Here is a 19,441-nt window from a genome sequence, read left to right as displayed (position 1 = left end):
TACAACCCCCCAAAAAAAACCCAATGAATAACAGAAAGATAATTTACAAAGAGAGCAAGATTACCTCCCAAAACTAACATTATACATTTTACTATTTCCTTCTCAGCCAAGGACTTCGAAAAGGTCCAACATTTCCAGCCTGAGGGGAATTCCGTCAAGCACCCTTAAATCAATGACTCGAAAGGAGGGATATTCAATTCACAAAGAAAGACTCATTAACCAGAGGATCCAATTATTACAATAAAAATGCAATAATATCATCATTTTTGAAAGACTATTGGAAGTATTTTATTCGTGATCACAAAATGCTTTTTCGTTCAAATTTACAATTAAAACACAAAATACAGTATATACTATGGTATAATGCCTTAGCTGTCATAATGGTAATAAACGTTGACATAATGTGGTAATGAATACTTAAATAAATAATAATAAATACTTGTAAAATTTTCTTTTTTTTCCCCCCATGATATAATTTAAATGTTTCTCACAAATATATATTATACAGCAACTGTAACTGAAAGCACCTAAAAACCCCAACTATATTCACATTTTCCTAACATATTCTAAATTTATTCATCAGCTGAAAAAAAGGAAATTATGATTTACAAATAACATGATAAAATAAGACAGTATATTATTATAATCAATGATAAAATTATATGACTCACTACCTCAAAATGGTATTTTATGTCAGAGTGATCGAGTCGAAGAAATTTGACTACACTCAAGCACTGTTTCATCAAACTCCTTGGGACATAATAATAATAAGCATATTTCTTTGTAAAGTGCTTTGAGCACAAATGTGGATATTGCGCTATATAAAAGAAGCTCATTATTATAACAGATTTCGGTTTATCAATAGTTGGTTAATAAAAACAAAGAGGAAAAAATGACAACATTTTTATTTCTTTTCGGTTTAGACATTTTGGTTAAACTAGTTTTTATTGTGTATCCTTTTTAAATCTAGGGATAAATAAATAATTACATTAAATGATGCCTTGCAAAAAGACTTTATTTCTTTCTCTTTCAAAACTATGTTTGACTGGTAAACCGCACTAGAACACCATGAACTCAGATAAAACAAATGTTGTGAATTATCAAAGACATGAAAAATCGTACATTCAAGTAAAGCACAGATTAAATGAAATCAGACCATCAGCTCAAGTAAATTCATGTTGCACTGTATCGTCATGATAAATCATATATATAAAAAAAGATTTTTTTGGGAGAAAAATGATAAATCATCAATTCATGGTGAAGTCATATTCTTCCAGCTGTCCCCAAGAAGGCCCCACATTGACTTTGACTGGCATCCTGACACACAACCTACAAGCACCTTCCATCTCTTTCTTGACCAATCTGGCTACAACATCAAGGTGGTTGACATTCACTTCGTAGATGAGCTCATCATGAAGTTGAAGAAGGAAAAATCCTCCTTGTGGTGGTTTCAAGGGTGTTTTCTTTGTCACTGGAGTTTTGCAAAAAAAAAAAAAAAGATGAAAAAAATTACGTATGCAAAGTAATAGAACTTAGATGTAATCTGTGAAGCTTAAGTTGTTGAGAATTTGAAATTGTGAACAACTGATGGTAGTAGTAAAAGTAGTAGTAGTAGTAGTAGTAGTAGTAGTAGTAGTAGTAGTAGTAGTAGTAGTAGTAGTAGTAGTAGTAGTAGTAGTAATAGTAGGAGAAGTAGTAATAGTAGTAGTAGTAGTAGTAGTAGTAGTAGTAGTAGTAGTAGTAGTAGTAGTAGTAGTAGTAGTAGTAGTAGTAGTAGTAGAAGTAGTAGTGAGGGAGGAGGAGGAGGAGGAGGGAGAAGAGAAGGAGGAAGAAGAGAAGGAGGAGCATGACAACAACAACAAAAACAGCAACCTTGAGCTGGGCTTACCATTAACACTACATTGGCTATGGGTAGTACGGCAATCAGGAAAGACCTCCATCAACTTCAGGTCAATACTAGTCATAGCCTTCTTCACCAGGTCAGCAGCTGACCCCTGCACACTTGTGTTGACAGCTTGTCTTTCAGCCTGGGAGAAGGGTTGGGGAGTGAAGAGGAAGAAAAAAAAGTTAGCGCAAATGAGGCTGTGATAAGGTGAGCTGTTACATATTCAACATTTAATATAGAAGATCCAAACTTGAAAATCAGCTGCAATTTTCAAATTTATAAATTTAAATAAATAAGATAAATATAAATACATGTAGCACACATTTCCGTGGATAAATTGCAGCTTTGTGATCCTGTGGTATGACACGCACCTTTGGACTGGTAGACTCCAGTTTTAAGTTCCGCTGTGGCTGGCACAAAGTTGAGTCCTTGGCAACTGAGAGGTGTAATAACAATGCCAAATGAAGTGAAGTAAAATACAAACTAGGCAGTTGTATCAATTTTTAAAATTTTTCCTAATGTTGACAATTATTTTTACTTATTTTTTCCAATACTTTCTGTAAGCTTGAGAAATATCGATGAAAAGTATGATAATTTATTTCATTTTTCCCCCCTTAAACATGCACATAACAGGTAATAAACTGAATCACTCGGTTTTTCCCCAAGAAAACAAACCAAGAATAATAAGTACTGTAATTGACAAACAGGTGACAAGCATTGCATTCAATTGATAACTACAGCTTCTACAGTCATCAATCAAAATTAAATGCATGACATCGTGATAAAAGTATTCATTATAGACAAGTCAAGCCACTGACCTGTGCCCTTGCATGGGGATTGGTGTGTTTTATGGATGGGAGGTATCGTCTCCTGTTGAATAATGTCTTAACATATCCATTCTTTTGGCAGAATTCAACTGTTTCACGGAGATATTTACGAACACCTGTAAAGTGAAAAAAATGCTTTAAATCACTAGCAAAAGCTATAACACCTTTATCAAGAGGAAGTAAAAGTAAGTACGTGAGTAATATTTTCAACAGATGCACTATAAATATAAACAGAAGTAGTCTTTGGAGCCATAAGCTCCAAGCAACAGGATTTTATCCTAGTTTTTGTTTCATTAAATGGACAGAAATAATTGCTTGTTATCCTTTGGATAGGGTGCAGGACTTTCATAAATCTCTTTCCACCAGATCAATCAAATCTGGCTCCCCAATAACTGTAAGATGGACAAAGAAAACTGTGAGTAAATGTCTTTTCTAAAGGCATCAAAGTACCTTGTCACCTTTTTGAACTTCTTGACCTAATTAACTTTTAAGTACAAGACAGTGACACACTCTCTAAACATCCCTTCCTTCTTTTATATGTTATTCCCCTTTGCTCTTTGGAATTGAATTTGGAAAATGACTACTCAAATTGGATAGCAAAGTTTGAGTCATATGATGGGAAATAGAATATAAGGGAAAAAAAAAGGATAGAGTGTAGATTCACATTCAAATGTTTTTAAAATATACCAAGCGTGGCTCTTGAATCAATTAATGAAGTCTAAAATTTGAAACTTATGAAGTAAAATATATTCTTAATAAAAATCCTTAATGGAGAACAAGACCCTATAAAAAATTGAATTAGTGAATAAAAGACTCACCAGGATAAGTCGATTTAAAAGTCTCCATGAATACCGTAGCCTCGTTTTCACATACTCCAATCTGTTCCCCTAGGGCTTTAGGACCAATACCATACAGCATGCCATAACATACCTTAAAAAAATAGGTAAAGTAGTGAGTTTAAGGCACTAGCCCTAAATATGATTTCATTTTTACAAATTGATTGCAAATTGTGAATAGTCTTGAGTTCTACAGCTAAATCTCTCCAAGTTACATTTAATACAGTAAAATTAAGTTCTTTACAAATTATGTTGAATTTACAACCTTTTACTTATTCTTTACCCTTCTGCTCTTTTTATTTCCAATACTTATCATCATCACCATCATTAATAGTATCAAAAATTATCTAAGGTATCCATGATGTGCCTTATGTCACTACTGCACCTGTTTAGCTTGTTGTCTGTCGGAGGGTGTAACTTCCTCAACATCCAAAGATTTGAACTGGGCCGCTATCAGTTTGAATACATCTCCACCTTCAGTGTTGAGAATGTGGCCAAGCTTGTTATCTCCTGACAAATGGGCTATGATGCGTAACTCTAGCTGAGAGTAATCTGCCGACAGAATTACTCCTCCTGGAAAATATTGATTACATTTGAAAGCTATAGAGCTTATACTAAACAATGTTAAAAATGTACATGAAAACGTATATGTAAAAATTCATACATGGGAGACGAGATTGCTGAGTAGATAAGTCTTTGCACTTACATCTGAAGGTCACAGGTTCTAGCCCTACTGTCGGCATCTCGTTTTTTCATTGAATAAGAAATTTAGCCCCTATTGGCTGTATTTATTTATTTATTTTTGTTTGTTTTTGAGCTAGCCCCAAAAGACAAATTTCCAATTGAGATGAATAATGTGAATTTAATCTATTTTCATTTTGAATTGCAGAGTATATCATGTTATCCCTCTTTAAGCACCCCCTGCCCTTACACACTTGGTGACACAGCATCACCTAGCTCTATTTGGTGCACACCAAAGATACTAAATAAACAGTGTTCCCTTCAATTTGTTTGTAACTTCCCCTCCTCTCGATTTCACCCATTAGGGTGGTCAAGGTCATAGGCAAGTTTCAGTTCATATGTTTATTGTGTCTATAACAAATAAGCGCATCCTTTTGGCACACTTTTTATAATGGGTATTAGATTCAAAGTAATCTGATCCAATGAGATTTCAGAGTCAATTAGGAAAACAAATACAGTCTTGTCTCTCTAATCCAAAACTCCACAATCCGGATGTCTCCACTATATGGTCAGGTTGCCTGGGGACAGATTTTTAAATTCTTCATTTGTACACTTTTGGGACTGATTCCACTATCTGGATGTCTCTGTAATCCTGACAAAATGCTGGGAATAGAGGAGAGACGTGACTGTATTCTTAATTTGTTATTTCATTAAGTAATAAGAGTAACAACACCTTGAACTAAACAAGGGCTGACTGTAAGTTGCATCGACTTTGTTTTACCGGATACCTGTCGGCATCGCCATTAGTGGTGGTAGACAACAATTTCATTGTCATTACAATCTCTGTCCTTGCTCCCCCATATCTTGCCTTTCTGTAGAGGTATATTTCAGGCAGACTTGATTGTTCTATAAATATTGTCTGCATTACAAATAGCCAGCTGCTTTTTCTCTTCTTTTCTACTTTTCCTTATAGGTTATGAACTTAGATGAAAATTAGATTTTGAGACATACAGAATATCAGCGTGCAAAGGCTTATATCTAAAATCTTCAAGTGAGTTATATTCAAAACTAATAGCCATAACCATGTTTCTATTAAAATTGCAATAAAAAATTTTCAAAATAACTTTTCCCCAAATTTCAATTAAAATTAAAATTTTAAAAATAACTATTTCCTGATTTAAAAAAAAATCAAAATTACATTTTTCAAAATACTATTTCACCTTTGAATGGAACAAACATTCTTCTCATTCTGACTGACTGGGACAAAATGTGTTGGTCTGTGTTACTTGATGGTTCTTTCTGCAAATCTGAAGAGAATGATTTAAAAATGAACAAACCACAAATATTTCAGTTTCTCATTTAAAAATGTCTATCACATTTTACCCTTGAACAGAATACCTAAAGAAATGAAAGTTTACTGCAGAAGAAAATGCGAATCTTCTTCATCAATTTGGATGTTTACAATTTAATATTTCACTTTAAAACGTGGGGGATGGGAGTGTGGATAAGGCATTAAAATGCAATTTGAAAGTCCAACATTTTTTTCTACTTCAGCTACTGTTTTACCTGAGGCAAGACCATTCATCTCTAATTCATGGAAGAGTCTGTGGACATTGCATGTTTGTTTGATAGATTTTCTGAAATTCCTCTTAAAAAGCCTAAATGGCCACAACTTATGATGGCATAAGAAAGAGCTGAATGTTATAAATTTTATCATTTAACTATTCTGTTAACCTTAATACTTAAACATAATCCACACGACCTTCTTGGTATTAACCAAAACTATTTTATTACTATTATCACCTGCTTACCTTTAAAATCCACACAAAAGTCTTTTGGAATGTTTTGTATGTTAGGCTCTGCCATGCTAACTCGTCCTGTAGCTGAGAAGACTTGGCAGTCCCCAAAAACTCGAACCATATCTAGACGGTCACAATGTTGGGCAGCTCTCTGTAATGCAAACAATGACTTGGTCAGGGCAGAGCTGATGCGTCTCCACTCCAATATGAGTGCTGGCAATGAGTGGAACTTTGTCAATTTTTCAAGAATTTCTTTACTGGTGCCACCTACCGTCCGTCGATTTCTCGTCCCTCTAGTGGGAAGGTGAGGCACAGCATTTGGATCTCCATTTAGAGGCAGCTTGAGCTCTAGGTAAAGTATCTGTAAAAATATTGAAAACAAAGTAAAATTAAGAATGAAAAGAAAAAAAAACAATACATGTCTATGTTCTTAACCTAAAATATTAACTCTTCATAAAAATTCTAAACTTAGAATATTAACTGCTCATACCCAGATCAATTTCTATTCATGTCAATTGTCATGGTAAGTAAATTCAACATTTCAAAAAAGGAATTTAATACTGTATTAAAAGAGAAATATTCTCAAAGTTGAGTACAGACAAACCAAATATATATGACAGTCTTTGTTTATATTTTACGATTTGGTCAATATGATCATCTACCAACCATTTAATTTTCCTCGACAGTTGATTTCAAACAACAAATACTAGTTGGACAGTAATGTATTGATTCCACACTTAACAATATACATTGTAACAACTGCAAACTTGTCATCTGTACAGCATATTAAATACTTTAGTAGTGAAAGTGCTATATCACATTTTAAACAATTGATTTGTTTCTATGGTATTACCTTGGCAATGTCATCCAGGGAAGTGAGAGAAAACACATGACCTGCCATCTTGTATGCTGTCTGCTCAATGCTATCCAACTTGGCCTTCATTAAAGATTTTTGTGATTCAAGCTCTGACATGCTCAGACCTGTTGCATTCATGGTGAAATAAAGTAAGTAAAAGTTTGACGCTATTTGGTGTTTTTTTACGGCACTAACGACACTTTTAGGTCATTTCAACGCCAGTAAAAAGGGAACATGATAGAGGAAAAGTTATAAATCTGGAGTTAAAAGTACAAAAGAAAAATTAAGACAAATGGGACTAGTTCAAATAGGGAACAGAAGATCCACGAGCAATTCATCAATGTGTTTATTTTGACATACCTAAAAGTCCCATCAAGGCACAAGCAAAGGATCATGTTATGAAAGATACACTCAAATATTTATAAAGTACACACGATTAATTGAAAACTAAAACTATAATAGTTCATAACAGAGGGAAGATTTATAAGGGAAAAAATATCATTTCTTTTTTAAAATATTGAAAATAAATAAATTAATAAATTGACTGCTTCCTTCTCATTTAAGGACAGCCACCTGGACCAGGAAAACAACCGAGCAATCAATCCAGAACAAAGACAGAGAGCAACAATGAAAGGGAAAAAAGATATAGGGGGATAGAAGACACAGCAAAAGTGACCTCCCCACCCAGAATAGGTTGTCAGAAGACCCCAACCCAGTGACACTATTTGAAATGACAAATCAGGATCTTGTTTTCATACAGTGCAGTTGTATCTACAATAAACAAGCTAATAATCATAGTTGATTCATATAAAAGAGTCAAAAGGTAGGTAAAAATATAATAATACTGTCAGTAAATAAGTGTCCATCGTTATTGACAGACATGCTTCAATATCGCATCTTTTTGATAACTGAGGACTATATATTCTTTCAAAAGTAATATCTATACTTTGGATTGGATCTATATCCACATCTCAAATAATAAGCATGTAATATCTTTTTATAAAAAACAATAAAAAAATGTAAAATTTACAATAAAATTCCAAAAGTCACAGGAAACAATGTAAAATTTTCGCCACAAAGCTAAATAAGAAGACAAAATGTTGAAATTAAAAGCTTCCTCACCAAAACCATTAAGCTCCATCCTAGAGAGGGTCAACAGCGCTGGCATTTCCGTCCTTTCAAATGCCTGCCACAGTTCCTGATCCTCCATCATTTGCCTATACTCCACCATCAACTTATGGGTCAGGATGCTCTCAGTGCATGCCCTAATTCTGCCTGATACACGACTCTTGATGTCAAAGCCAAGACCTTGATAACTGCTGCCTCCGCCAACCTCTGGTATTGAAAAAAAGATATAAGTAGAAAATGTGATAAAAAAAGACAATTTTGTCAAACCATTCCATGGTAACATTCTCAAAGGCAAAACACCAAACAGGCTTATACGGTTTGCATTGAAATTCCTTTACCATTATTTAAGAACTGATGGTAAATGAAGCAGATGAAGATAAAGTAATGATTAAGACACAAACTGCAATTCATCAACTGAAAAAAAAAAAAATCTACAATAACATCAATTTATTAAGATGATCATGAGGCATGAAGATTGAAGGGTGTGATCGTCCTTGTCTACAATAGAAGATTGAAGGCTGTGATCGTCCTTGTCTACAATAGAACACAACTCCCTTGATACTGATGATTATATGTCACCTACCCCATCAAAGCAGTATCATATCAAAGTGATCTAGATGCTGAAAAACTGAATTAATAACCATAACATGAATCTTGGGTTAAGATTATTCGTTTTATTGATCACTTCAAGGAAGCAGAAAATAAACATTTCTGATCATCAGGAATTTAAAATAAATTTCTAGAATAAAAATTTTGAGATAAAAGGTCACAAAATTGGTTAAATCTTAAGCTGTAGAGAATTGCTAACACAGATAAAGAGTGATTATAAGTTAAGGAAGGGGATCCCGATAGTTCGGTTGGTACAGCACTCACTTCTCACACAAAGGGACCAAGATCGATTCCCGGTGAGCTTAAGATTTTTTTCTGACCTGACCTGTCCACCTAGCAGTGATTGGGTAGCTGGGTCTGTTAAATCTGACATAGCGCTTGTACAACACATCCACTGACATACAATATTCCAGCCTCAAAAACAGTTCACAGACAGTCAAGTTTATTCCCCAAAACAGCAAAGGAATGGAACAGCTTCCCAGAAGAAATTGTCCACGCCCCCAACATGTAAGCTTTCAAAAAACGTCTTATCTGTCTACCTAATGTATATTACAGAGCAGCATTGATTGTCAACATGATAGCACTGGCTGCCTTAACCCAAATAACAATAATAATAATAGTAATAATAATAATAATAATAATAATAATAAATAATAATAATAATAATAATAATAATAAAATAATAGAAAAGAAGAAGAAGAAGAAGAAGAAGAAGAAGAAAGAAGAAGAAGAAGAAGAAGAAGAAGAAGAAGAAGAAGAAGAAGAAGAAGAAGAAGAAGAAGAAGAAGAAGAAGAAGAAGAAGAAGAAGAAGAAGAAGAAGAAGAAGAAGAAGAAGAAGAAGAAGAAGAAGAAGAAGAAGATGTCACTTTGAGATATATTAGCATCCTATCCAAAGGGTAGTTTCACACTAAAGAAACCGGTATAAACTCATGCCGACTCCATGGGCCTAATTGCTCTGATGGAAGGACTACTATAAGTTAAGGGTGAAAGAAAAAAAAATAGACCCATCACCCCAAAATCGGTCGGGGTGATGCTACAATGGGAGTTGAAAGTTGAATATGAAATGTTAGTTTTTTTGTACATTAAAGAACTTTTATTCATTCCCCTCAATAAAGCATAAAACCTTTACCCTTGTCTCATATTTTAATAATAATAATAATGATAATAATAATAATAATAATAATGATAATATTAATAATAATAATAATAAAAATAATAATATTAATAATAATAATAATAATAATAATAATAATAATAATAATAATATAATAATAATAATAATAATAATAATAATAATAATAATAAATCGTTGTTATCCACACAAAAAATGAAAATTTTCTATTGCTCGAACAAATATTATATCATAATAAGCATATAAATTATGTGTGAATCTTATAATAATATAATTATCACAACAAATTTACTTCACAATGCACACAGACATCCTTTGCAGATAAATACGACAAGGAACATAATGATTTTAATGCATTGATATTAAAGCTGATTGCAAATGTATACAAATACAAGAACTTTACTCACTATGTCCACTCTTCCCTCCTTCAATACATTTTATACGGACCTATTCTCTCTCATCACATTCTTGTATACAGCATTTCTCTCTCTCTCTCTCTCTCTCTCACACACACACACACACACACACACACATTCTCCCTCTTCCATTACCTCTCTCTCTCTCTCTCTCTCTCTCTCTTTCTCTCTCTCTCCCTCCCTCTGACATACAACCGTTTTGTGACAGTAAACAGACCTGCCTAGTACTAAGAAAAATTAGTAGGAATACGAATTTTTTGGTCCAACTACAGCACTGCATAGGTTTCTTCGACTGAATAAATTTTTTTGAAAAAGAAAGTTTAGCTTTTTAGAACTTATATTCAGGACTTTGGAGCATTTTTAGACCATACTGAGAGCAAATTGTTTATTTCTAAAGCTATTTAAAGTGAATTTTTCTTTTTTCTCTTGGAAACTACGAATTTTGAAATTTGAAGTAGGCAGCTCTGCAGTAGGTCACACATGTTAAGAGTTACCAAAATTTGATTTGGGCAGGCATTAACTAGAAGATTACTTAGGTGTGTTCATAAACTAAAACTATTACCTTCAAGTAAAGACAATTCATCAGGTAGATAAGTCGTGACCATTCTGTGAAGATTTTTGAGACGACTTCCAGGTTCCCTTAGCCAGTCAGCAACTCGTGGGTCTTCACACTTTTCAAGACTGACACCGAGAGTCTTGGCCAGAGTGGTGTAAACTGTCTTTGTATCATATGTCTGAACAGTCTGGGGCTTGTGGCCTGATATGTGAAACGTTTAAAAAAATATCTAAATTACAATTTCAACATATAAAGGAGACATAGAAGCAAGAACAATAATAATAATAATAATAATAATAATAATAATAATAATAATAATAATAATAATAATAATTGACACCTGTATGGCACATTTTCAAAATTATCCAATGCTCAATTACATTGGGTTTTTAAAAAAATGCAATTCTTGTGCCACAACCTACAACCCACTAACTGACCCCCCCCCCCCCCCCCCCCCCACACACACACACACTCACACCCATAGACACAATTGAATATTCACATATAGGGTTACAACCATATAATATGTCCCAGACAGAAAATAGACAGATGTAAAAAGGAAATGTTTTAGTTTCGATTTAAAAGAATTATAACTCATAAGCTGATCCAAGTTATAACCGTGTAACAATCTCAGATATTATATGTAATAATTTATATCAATATACAATCTCGTCTCCATAATCCAAACACCTCAGTTCCCAGCATTTTGTTTGGATTACAGAGACATTCAGATAGTAGAATCGGTGCCTAAAGTGGCATATGTAGTTATAACCTCAGACCATGGTAATCTAAGCCTATCATTTTGGAAAACGACAGCAGGACAATACTGATTTCATCATTGGCTAATGTGTGGTTTATTAGAATTGTTTCTATTATATATTTTCAATTATTCTATTTTCTTGCGGGGTGATTTTTTAAAATTTTCTTTTTTTTTTTTGTTTGATTTATTTTTTAAATTTTACATGGTTTTTTTTTTTTTACTTGTTTTATTTATTTATTTGGAAACAGCGGGTGATATTCGTTTGGATTGCTGATATTTTTCAATACATGGTTTTCACAGAGCTTGATTACTGTGTCAATATCTCTGATTGAAAATTCATAGGGATGTTACGCCATGCATTCTTTCACAATGTCACAACCCTCTTTGTTGGTGATGATGGGTGATGATAGGTGGTTCCTCGTCATTGTCATCATCTTCAATGTCCTCATTAAGTTGTGATATGGGTACCAAACTGTTGATGATTTGTTCAGTCATGTCATATCTGACTTCCATATCAAAACGCCCATAATATGGTATGCCCAAAGATATCAATATCAAGTGATAAGTGATAAGGGTTGGATAAAAGAACATTCTGTGGATTGGACTGGTGTCTATCGGATTGTGTAAACTAGCCAGTCACACATGGCTGACGCTTGTTGTTTATTGTACACAATGCATTGCCAGATGTGACAAAGCATTTTAAATTGGATCATAGATCAATCGTTTGTCTAATGAATTGAACTAGAGTCTGCGGACAGATAATGTCGGTCAGTGTGATGTTTGGATTATAGAGCCATAAATCCTTTATGTTGTAATGGCTTGTTCCCAAAATAAGTTCCAGGCGACCTGTCTGGATAACAGAGGTGTTCGGATTGTAGAGTTAAGGATTAAAAAGACCTGACTGTAGTTGAATCTGGACAGTCCAAATCTTATTTTTTAAAACTTTAACAACAACAACAACAAAAATAACAAAAAATAACAAACATTAAAAAAAAAAACCAAAAAAAAACGAAATTAAAAAAAAAAAAAAACGACAAAAAAAAAAAATAATCACTTGAAAGACAACAAACAAAAATAATTTCGTCTATAAATTTTAACAAAATAATCCAATTGTCAACCTAATTATTCCAAACTTTTTTCATCAAATTTTGCAAGAAAATTTAAAAAAAAAACATTTTGTGGAAAGAAAATTGTGGTGAAATAAAATTTTAGAGCAAAGTGGCAATCATTTGGTTGTTCCCGCAAAAATTGGAAAGGATTAGACTGTACAGCTTGTTTGTTGTGGTTTGGAGAAAGATGCAAATGTGTCCTTATGTTAAAATTAAAGGGAAACCACTTTTGTATACGTTAAGACAAGAAAAAAAAAGCTGCCATTCGTCATTCCGAGTGATACATATGGGATCTAAAGCAGGTTTGTTTTAAGTAAATATGAAACAACTGCCTTTAAAATTCTTAGAAAATCCTGGTATATCTGATTGGATTTGAACCCTTGACCTTTTTCATCTGAATACAACATCAGTGAACCTGATCTACATCCTTACCTAATCGTGTTTGTAGATATGTTACGACACTATTTATTCTCTCTTGCAGTGGGATGGATTCACACAGGGGTGGTTCAGCCAGGGAGTCTTCTGGGTCCTTGTCTTCCTCTAAAAAAAATAATGAACAAATAACAAAAAACAATTAAAAAATAAAAACAATTTTCCCCTGAAAAAATTATCTAAAAAACAATTTAATTTCTAATCTCTAAAATTATCCTCAGTAAAGTGTGCAACTCGCTGACACCTTCCTATAATGATATTTTAATTGTTTGATATCTAAGAATGTCAGTTACTTGGTTTACCGGTTTACAAACTTTAAAATGGGTTGGGAAAAATAAAGTCGAGAATAGAACAAATAGCGTCAGAGAAGTTCTGTATTTATACAATTATACAATCCCCTAATATCATTATGATTGGTAGTTCCATGTCATACTACAATGTAAATCATTTATAACAACACTACAAAAGACAAATTATTTTTACTTCTTTGGTGTTGACTATCAAATAACTAGTTTCAATAAGACCTTTGTTTATTCAATAAATGTAAACAAAACAAAAGCAACAAGTTGCATTTGATATTTGGAGGAATCATTTTAAAGTTTGATCATGATAAAAACATTATCTTATTTCTTTCCCCCTATTCTTAAGTCAATCTTGGTAATGGTAAAATGATATTCCTGATAATATAAGAACAGATCACAGTTTTGAAGTAATGGCATTTCTGGATCGAAATAATCATAGTGTGAGTCACTGATGATATATACAGAGCACCTCGGTTACAACGACGTTGCCGAGACTGTAGGTCAATGTTTGTTATAACAAAGGTGTTACTTTTGATATTAATATTCAGTTACAATGCATATAATCTTGTAAGTACTTAAAATTAAAGATGGTAAAGATAAAAGGATTATATTCTTGCCACATTGCCCTGCAAGCACCATAACACTCTTTATTAACTGGGTCAATGGGTCATCTCCTCACTTTTACTCCATCACCCCCTACCCTCGTGGCCATTGCATCAGACCTGTAATCTCACTCCCATGAGTCTCATTCTTCGTCACACGTTATCACTCGTCAACATCAATTACAAATTACCTCTGTGATTGTCGGTCATAAGTGATATATAGTAGGCATCCCTGTGTTCCCAAGTCACAGCAATACCAACCAGCTGTACACCAGCGTTGGGTACAGTAAGGCCCTCAGGTACAGCCGATGCTTCCATAGACTGACGGGTATTCTTCTCTGAAGAAAAACTTACAATTAGTCACTCATAAAATTTAATTGCTGAACCTCTCTTGCCAAAATTTAAAAAATTAAAAAAAAAAAAATAAAGAAAAAAGAAAAGAAAAGAAGAATCATAATCAAAATCTTTTCTGTTCTATAGACTTGCTTAGCTCGCAATGGAGAAAATTAACATTTTTATTTCATCATAATGCTCAATTCACCATATAAAATTTTGTTTACGCACAGAGGAGGATACGCACAGAGGAGGATTAAAATTTCTTTTCAAAGGGATGATAATAATAACTAAAATTTATAGAGCGCAAAACTCCACTGAACATGTTCACTGGGGTTTACTAGACATAGGTGACCAGAGAATATTTAAAAAATTAAGTGTTACAATTTTAAGAAAACTAAATGTTACAACTGCAGATGATCTATTAAGTCAAGCTGATACCAATAAAATATGAAGAGTGTGGTTTTGAAATATTATGGAAAACTAAATTTAAAACATTCTATCTTCATTCCAGACTTGAAACACTCAATAGTATGAGCACTTCTGATAAAGACTGAGAAAGAAGTCTGGATTGATGGTGCTGCAAAATAAAATGCACATTCTGAGAATTTTGTTATAGACATTTTTTTTCAAGGGAGGGCCCGAGGTGGCCTGTACTCCGATATCAATGAAATTAGCTATTAAGATGGTAAGCCATAAATAAATTTCAAAATTATACAGATCAACTTGAACAAAATTCTCCTCTCTACAGGCAACCAGTGTAGATGTTTCAAAACAGGGGTAATCTTTTCTTTAATGTTAATTTAGCATAGAGCAAGTTGCCCGTTTTTGTAAACACTCATACAATAACCATGTAGACATTCACATCTAAGTATCGCCAAATGATATATGTAAAATGTCTTACCCAAAGATACAACAAAAAGAAAGTCAATCAATTTTACTCATCAGGTCACTGACCATATTCAATATTGCTTGACTTTGTAACAAGACTAAATGCTTTACAGACTTGATATCAATGCCAATAGCTTCTATTTTTTATAGCTTTTATTCTCCGAGGATAAACCTTTCACATTTTCAATACTAGTTACTGTTTATGTTCTGAATTACAAAATCAACCATTCTGTTGGTAGAAAATGAAATTAAAATCCTTAAAACTTAATCAACCCTCTGACCTTTGAACACTATCCCAATTTACCTGATCATCTCTTTGGAGCAAGATGCATAAATCGGTAAATTAAGTCAAAACCGAATTTTTATGAAAATCAAAACTCATTCGTGTCAACCTTAACATACTTACATTAATTATCTACCAAGTCAAAAACATATATTGAAAAAAATACAACATAAAAAAACAATAGTAAACAAAATATGAACTTACTCTTATTAAATCGACATCCAATCCCAGTGGGTGATTTCTTCTTTGTAACAGGGGCCAACTTCTCACAGGCTAGACCCAAGCTGAAAGAAGATTTGGATCTCCACTCATTGAGGAATGTTTGGAACAGATCTCTGTGCGCACAGACATCAATGATGGTGAAAGACTGTTGAGTAAACAGCTGAGACTGCGAGGTTATTTGATCTCTATTACATCCATTGGCATGCTGCATGTTTTCATGAGATCCATCATCATTGTTCAATGAGTCATTCAGACATTCAGATTGCAAATCAAAAGTAGACCTCAAATTGATATCATTTTCAGAATCAGATATGCCAACATCGTTGTCAGTATCTTTAAACCTAAGGCTACACTTCTTTGCTAGATGTTTTCTTGTCAACAGTTTTTCATTGACAACAGCTTTTGGATTTGTCTCTTTAATCTTTCTGTTGCTGTTACCGGGACTTCGTATCTTATTCCTACTAGCCATTGGAGAGAGGAAGGCAAGTTTATACGGGGAGGCATGGCTGGATACCTCATCTGGTGGGGTCGGTGGAACACAATCACTACCATCATGACAAGATGAATTGTTCAGACTGTTGCTGCTGCTATCTGGATTGTCCCATAAGACTGGGGAGATGTCCACATGGGCTCCAGTAGTATTGGGATGGTTGTTTTTGGACATAGGGGTGGTGCATGTTGAATGCTGGATAAGGAGTTTGTGTGTCCTTGTTTGCTGTAGCAGATTGTTGTTGTTATTGGGGCTTGAAGTCTTCATGGTAATCATATCACATTGAGCAAACGCTTGGTCTACTAGAGAAGCACTGAGAGAATCAGATAGAAATATGCTGTTTTCTGATGGATTTGGAGCCTGTTTAGTTGGATCTACATTTAAACTCTCTGATCTCTTACTCGTGAGCTCATCTTTGCTTTCTCTCCTTGCCCCTTCAGCAAAATTATTTTCTGGTCTTAATTTGATAATGCTCATGTCATAATTAGACCTCCTTCCTGTATTCGCTCCATGATGTGATGCCAAAGGGGTCAAACCATCCATATCAACAGCCGCTAAAAGAGAATCATCAGTGCACTGAGTATCTGAGATTTGATTCAGTATATTGTGTGTTGATGATAGGAGTTGGTTTCTCTCATCCTTTTGTGAATTTGAAGTGGCTTTTGATTTACTTTCCTGGTTTTCAGCAAAATATGTCTGAACAGTATTTCGCTTTGGCAAGATATCGGGTGTAGCACTATTTCTTAGAATGTTAAGTTCTGATAATGAATCATTGACACCAAAATCATTATAGCCAGAACATTCCAACATTCCCTCATCAAAGTTTGATATACGCTCATAGCAGCTTGAAACCAAGAGGGAGTCTGGCTCATCATCACAGTCATCTTGGCCTACACTGTTAGGATTTTTGTTATTATTATCTTTTTCAAGCTGCTTACTTGGCTTTGTAGCCGATTCAATGGTGCATTTACTGACACTGACATTGGTAGGTGAGGAGTAAAAAATGCTCACAGATTCTCGAGATTGATCAAGCGAAAGACTATCTGAATCATCTATTTCATCTTTATTCTGCATCAAATCTTCTTCAGATCTTTTACAAAGTTCAAGAGCTTGAGAAGGGTATCCAGTTTTTCCCCCATCAAAACCAGAACTTGATTTGGAGCTTGGCTTCCGTATGCATGAAGAATTGTTTGTAGACAGCATTAAAAGAGATTGTTTTTGAGGGGTATCTAATTCATTTGCCATTCCGCAAGAGTTATCTATGACATTATCTGCAGGATTCTTTTCCTTTGCTATTAATTCATTACAACCAGCATTGATCAAGGCAGCTGTCTGTGTGTCCAATATGAAACTTTCACTGAATGACAGACTCTCAGATATATAGCTACTGTTCTTGCTACCGTAAACAATTTCACAATTTTGTTCATTTGATTCTGACGGCATATTTGAAACACTGGTGCCTATTTTAGAATTTTCAGATATTGAAAAGGAAATGTTATCATTATTATTTACTGCAGAAGATTTGATGTGGCAGGCGAGATTTGATGTAGCAGGTGATCCTCCTTTTGTACAGATAGCTTTTTCAAGTTGTTTTATGTTTGCATTTTCATTGGAACATGTGTGACGTTCTTTATCTTTTTTATTGTCTTCTCCATTAAAACAACCAGATCTATTAAACAAATTACCTTTTCCAACCCTACTAATACTCATGTCGTTTCTATCTTGGCTGCTGGATTTACCCTGTGATTGTTGAAAACAGTCTAGTATGACCTGACTACTCTGACCAACTGTTCTTTGATGAGTATTGTCATCAGATGTCTGCACCTCATCAGAGATCACGTCAAAGGAATTGGCAACATACACTTTACTCTTATTTCTATCATTTACAAGGGGACTTAACCCAGGGGGAGGAGTTACCACCACTTGGCCAAAGAAACTTCTCTCACTACATTTGCTTCTATTTAAGTGTGCCTCACTCTTCCGTCCTATGGCAGTAGACTTTTTCCGTGTCATCCATCTACCACTATTGCTAGTTTGGGTTTTGTGACTAATGTCTATATTGGAATAGTTCTGGTCTCTATCAATAGTCTTGTTGTTTTCATGTCTATTATTATGACATTCCTCTTTTTGCTCCGGACTATGTCTTTGACTTTTACCAGGGTCTTTGATGATATCTTTGACCACAGACATAGTATTGCAACTCAGTGATTTTCTTTTCCCTTTAGAGGAACAGGTTTCTTTTATCGACAATCTGCTTTTCATTTTGGTAAAGTTTGAAGAACCAGATGATGCCGTTTCATGCTGCTGTTTATTTAAATCAAGCTCACCTCTTTCCACAGTTTTAAAATTTGACTGAGAAGCATTGGGTATTTTGTCTACATCATTTCTCATCCTATTCTCTTTGTCACTTTCATCATTTTTAACAGTAGCACGATCTATTCCATCCTCCTGATTATCCCTATCAAAACATTTCTCCTCGTCCTCACTTCCACTTTCATCACTGGACGCCGCCAATGATGCACTGTCTTTCAAGTTCCAGGCAATTTCTTTCACTCCCAAATCCCCTTGGACGATCCCCTTTGCCTCCTGAATAATTTCTTTGGCTGCATCCAATTCTGTCATTCCTTTTCTCCCTGTCAACCAGATGCACTTGACTTTTTGTCGTTCTTTCCTTTCCCAGTCAGTTTCTCCTTCTTGCTTCTTGTCACTGCATAAAATCATAAAACAAGATACATTGAAAGTGATAATGTCAATAAATAATAATAATAATAATAATAATAATAATAATAATAATAAATAATAATAATAATAATAATAATAATAATAATAATAATAATAATAATAATATTTTAAAAAGTAGTCCTTCAGAGCCATTGGACCCACAGAGCCGGAGTTTATCCCGGTTTCTATAGCGTGAAATGAACAAAAGCAATTGCTTGCTATCCTTTAAATAGGACACTAATCTATCATAAAGTACTTATGCCAAATCTAACAGACTCAGCTACCCATTCACTGCTGGGTGGATAAAGGGGGGGTTGTCAGAAAAAAAATCTTGACTACACCCGAGATCGATCCTAGTCCCTTTGCGTCTGAAGTGAGTGCTCTACCAACTTAGTTATCGAGACCCCCAATAATAATAATAATAATAATAATAATAATAATAATAATAATAATAATAATTACAATAATAATAATAATAATAATAATAATAATAATAATAATAATTACAATAATAATAATAATAATAATAATAATAATGATGATGATGATGATGATGCAAGCCTTGGGCAT

General features: G+C 33.9%; 1 protein-coding gene across 1 annotated transcript in view; it reads right to left on the bottom strand.

Moving 5' to 3' along the window:
• Nucleotides 1-263: 263 nt before the first annotated feature.
• Nucleotides 264-19,441, bottom strand: part of LOC144968491 (DNA polymerase theta-like) — a 40,429-nt gene continuing 21,251 nt past the window's right edge. The window contains exons 18-30 of the mRNA XM_078906919.1: nt 15,643-18,857; nt 14,123-14,269; nt 13,028-13,135; nt 10,733-10,927; nt 8,007-8,219; nt 6,882-7,009; nt 6,041-6,389; nt 5,450-5,536; nt 3,934-4,121; nt 3,531-3,642; nt 2,704-2,828; nt 1,889-2,027; nt 264-1,471 (exon numbers count right to left, since the gene is read on the bottom strand). Coding sequence (XP_078763045.1) covers nt 1,248-1,471; nt 1,889-2,027; nt 2,704-2,828; nt 3,531-3,642; nt 3,934-4,121; nt 5,450-5,536; nt 6,041-6,389; nt 6,882-7,009; nt 8,007-8,219; nt 10,733-10,927; nt 13,028-13,135; nt 14,123-14,269; nt 15,643-18,857 — 5,230 coding nt within the window. The 3' untranslated portion in view covers nt 264-1,247. The remainder of the gene's footprint in view (nt 1,472-1,888; nt 2,028-2,703; nt 2,829-3,530; nt 3,643-3,933; nt 4,122-5,449; nt 5,537-6,040; nt 6,390-6,881; nt 7,010-8,006; nt 8,220-10,732; nt 10,928-13,027; nt 13,136-14,122; nt 14,270-15,642; nt 18,858-19,441) is intronic.

This window comes from Berghia stephanieae, chromosome 3, assembly GCF_034508935.2.
Source record: "Berghia stephanieae isolate SIO BIC M18660-M18661 chromosome 3, UCSD_Bste_1.3, whole genome shotgun sequence".
NCBI classification, from domain to species: domain Eukaryota; kingdom Metazoa; phylum Mollusca; class Gastropoda; order Nudibranchia; family Aeolidiidae; genus Berghia; species Berghia stephanieae.
Note: the sequence above shows the minus strand (reverse complement) of the source record. Positions and strands in the feature narration are given on the sequence as shown.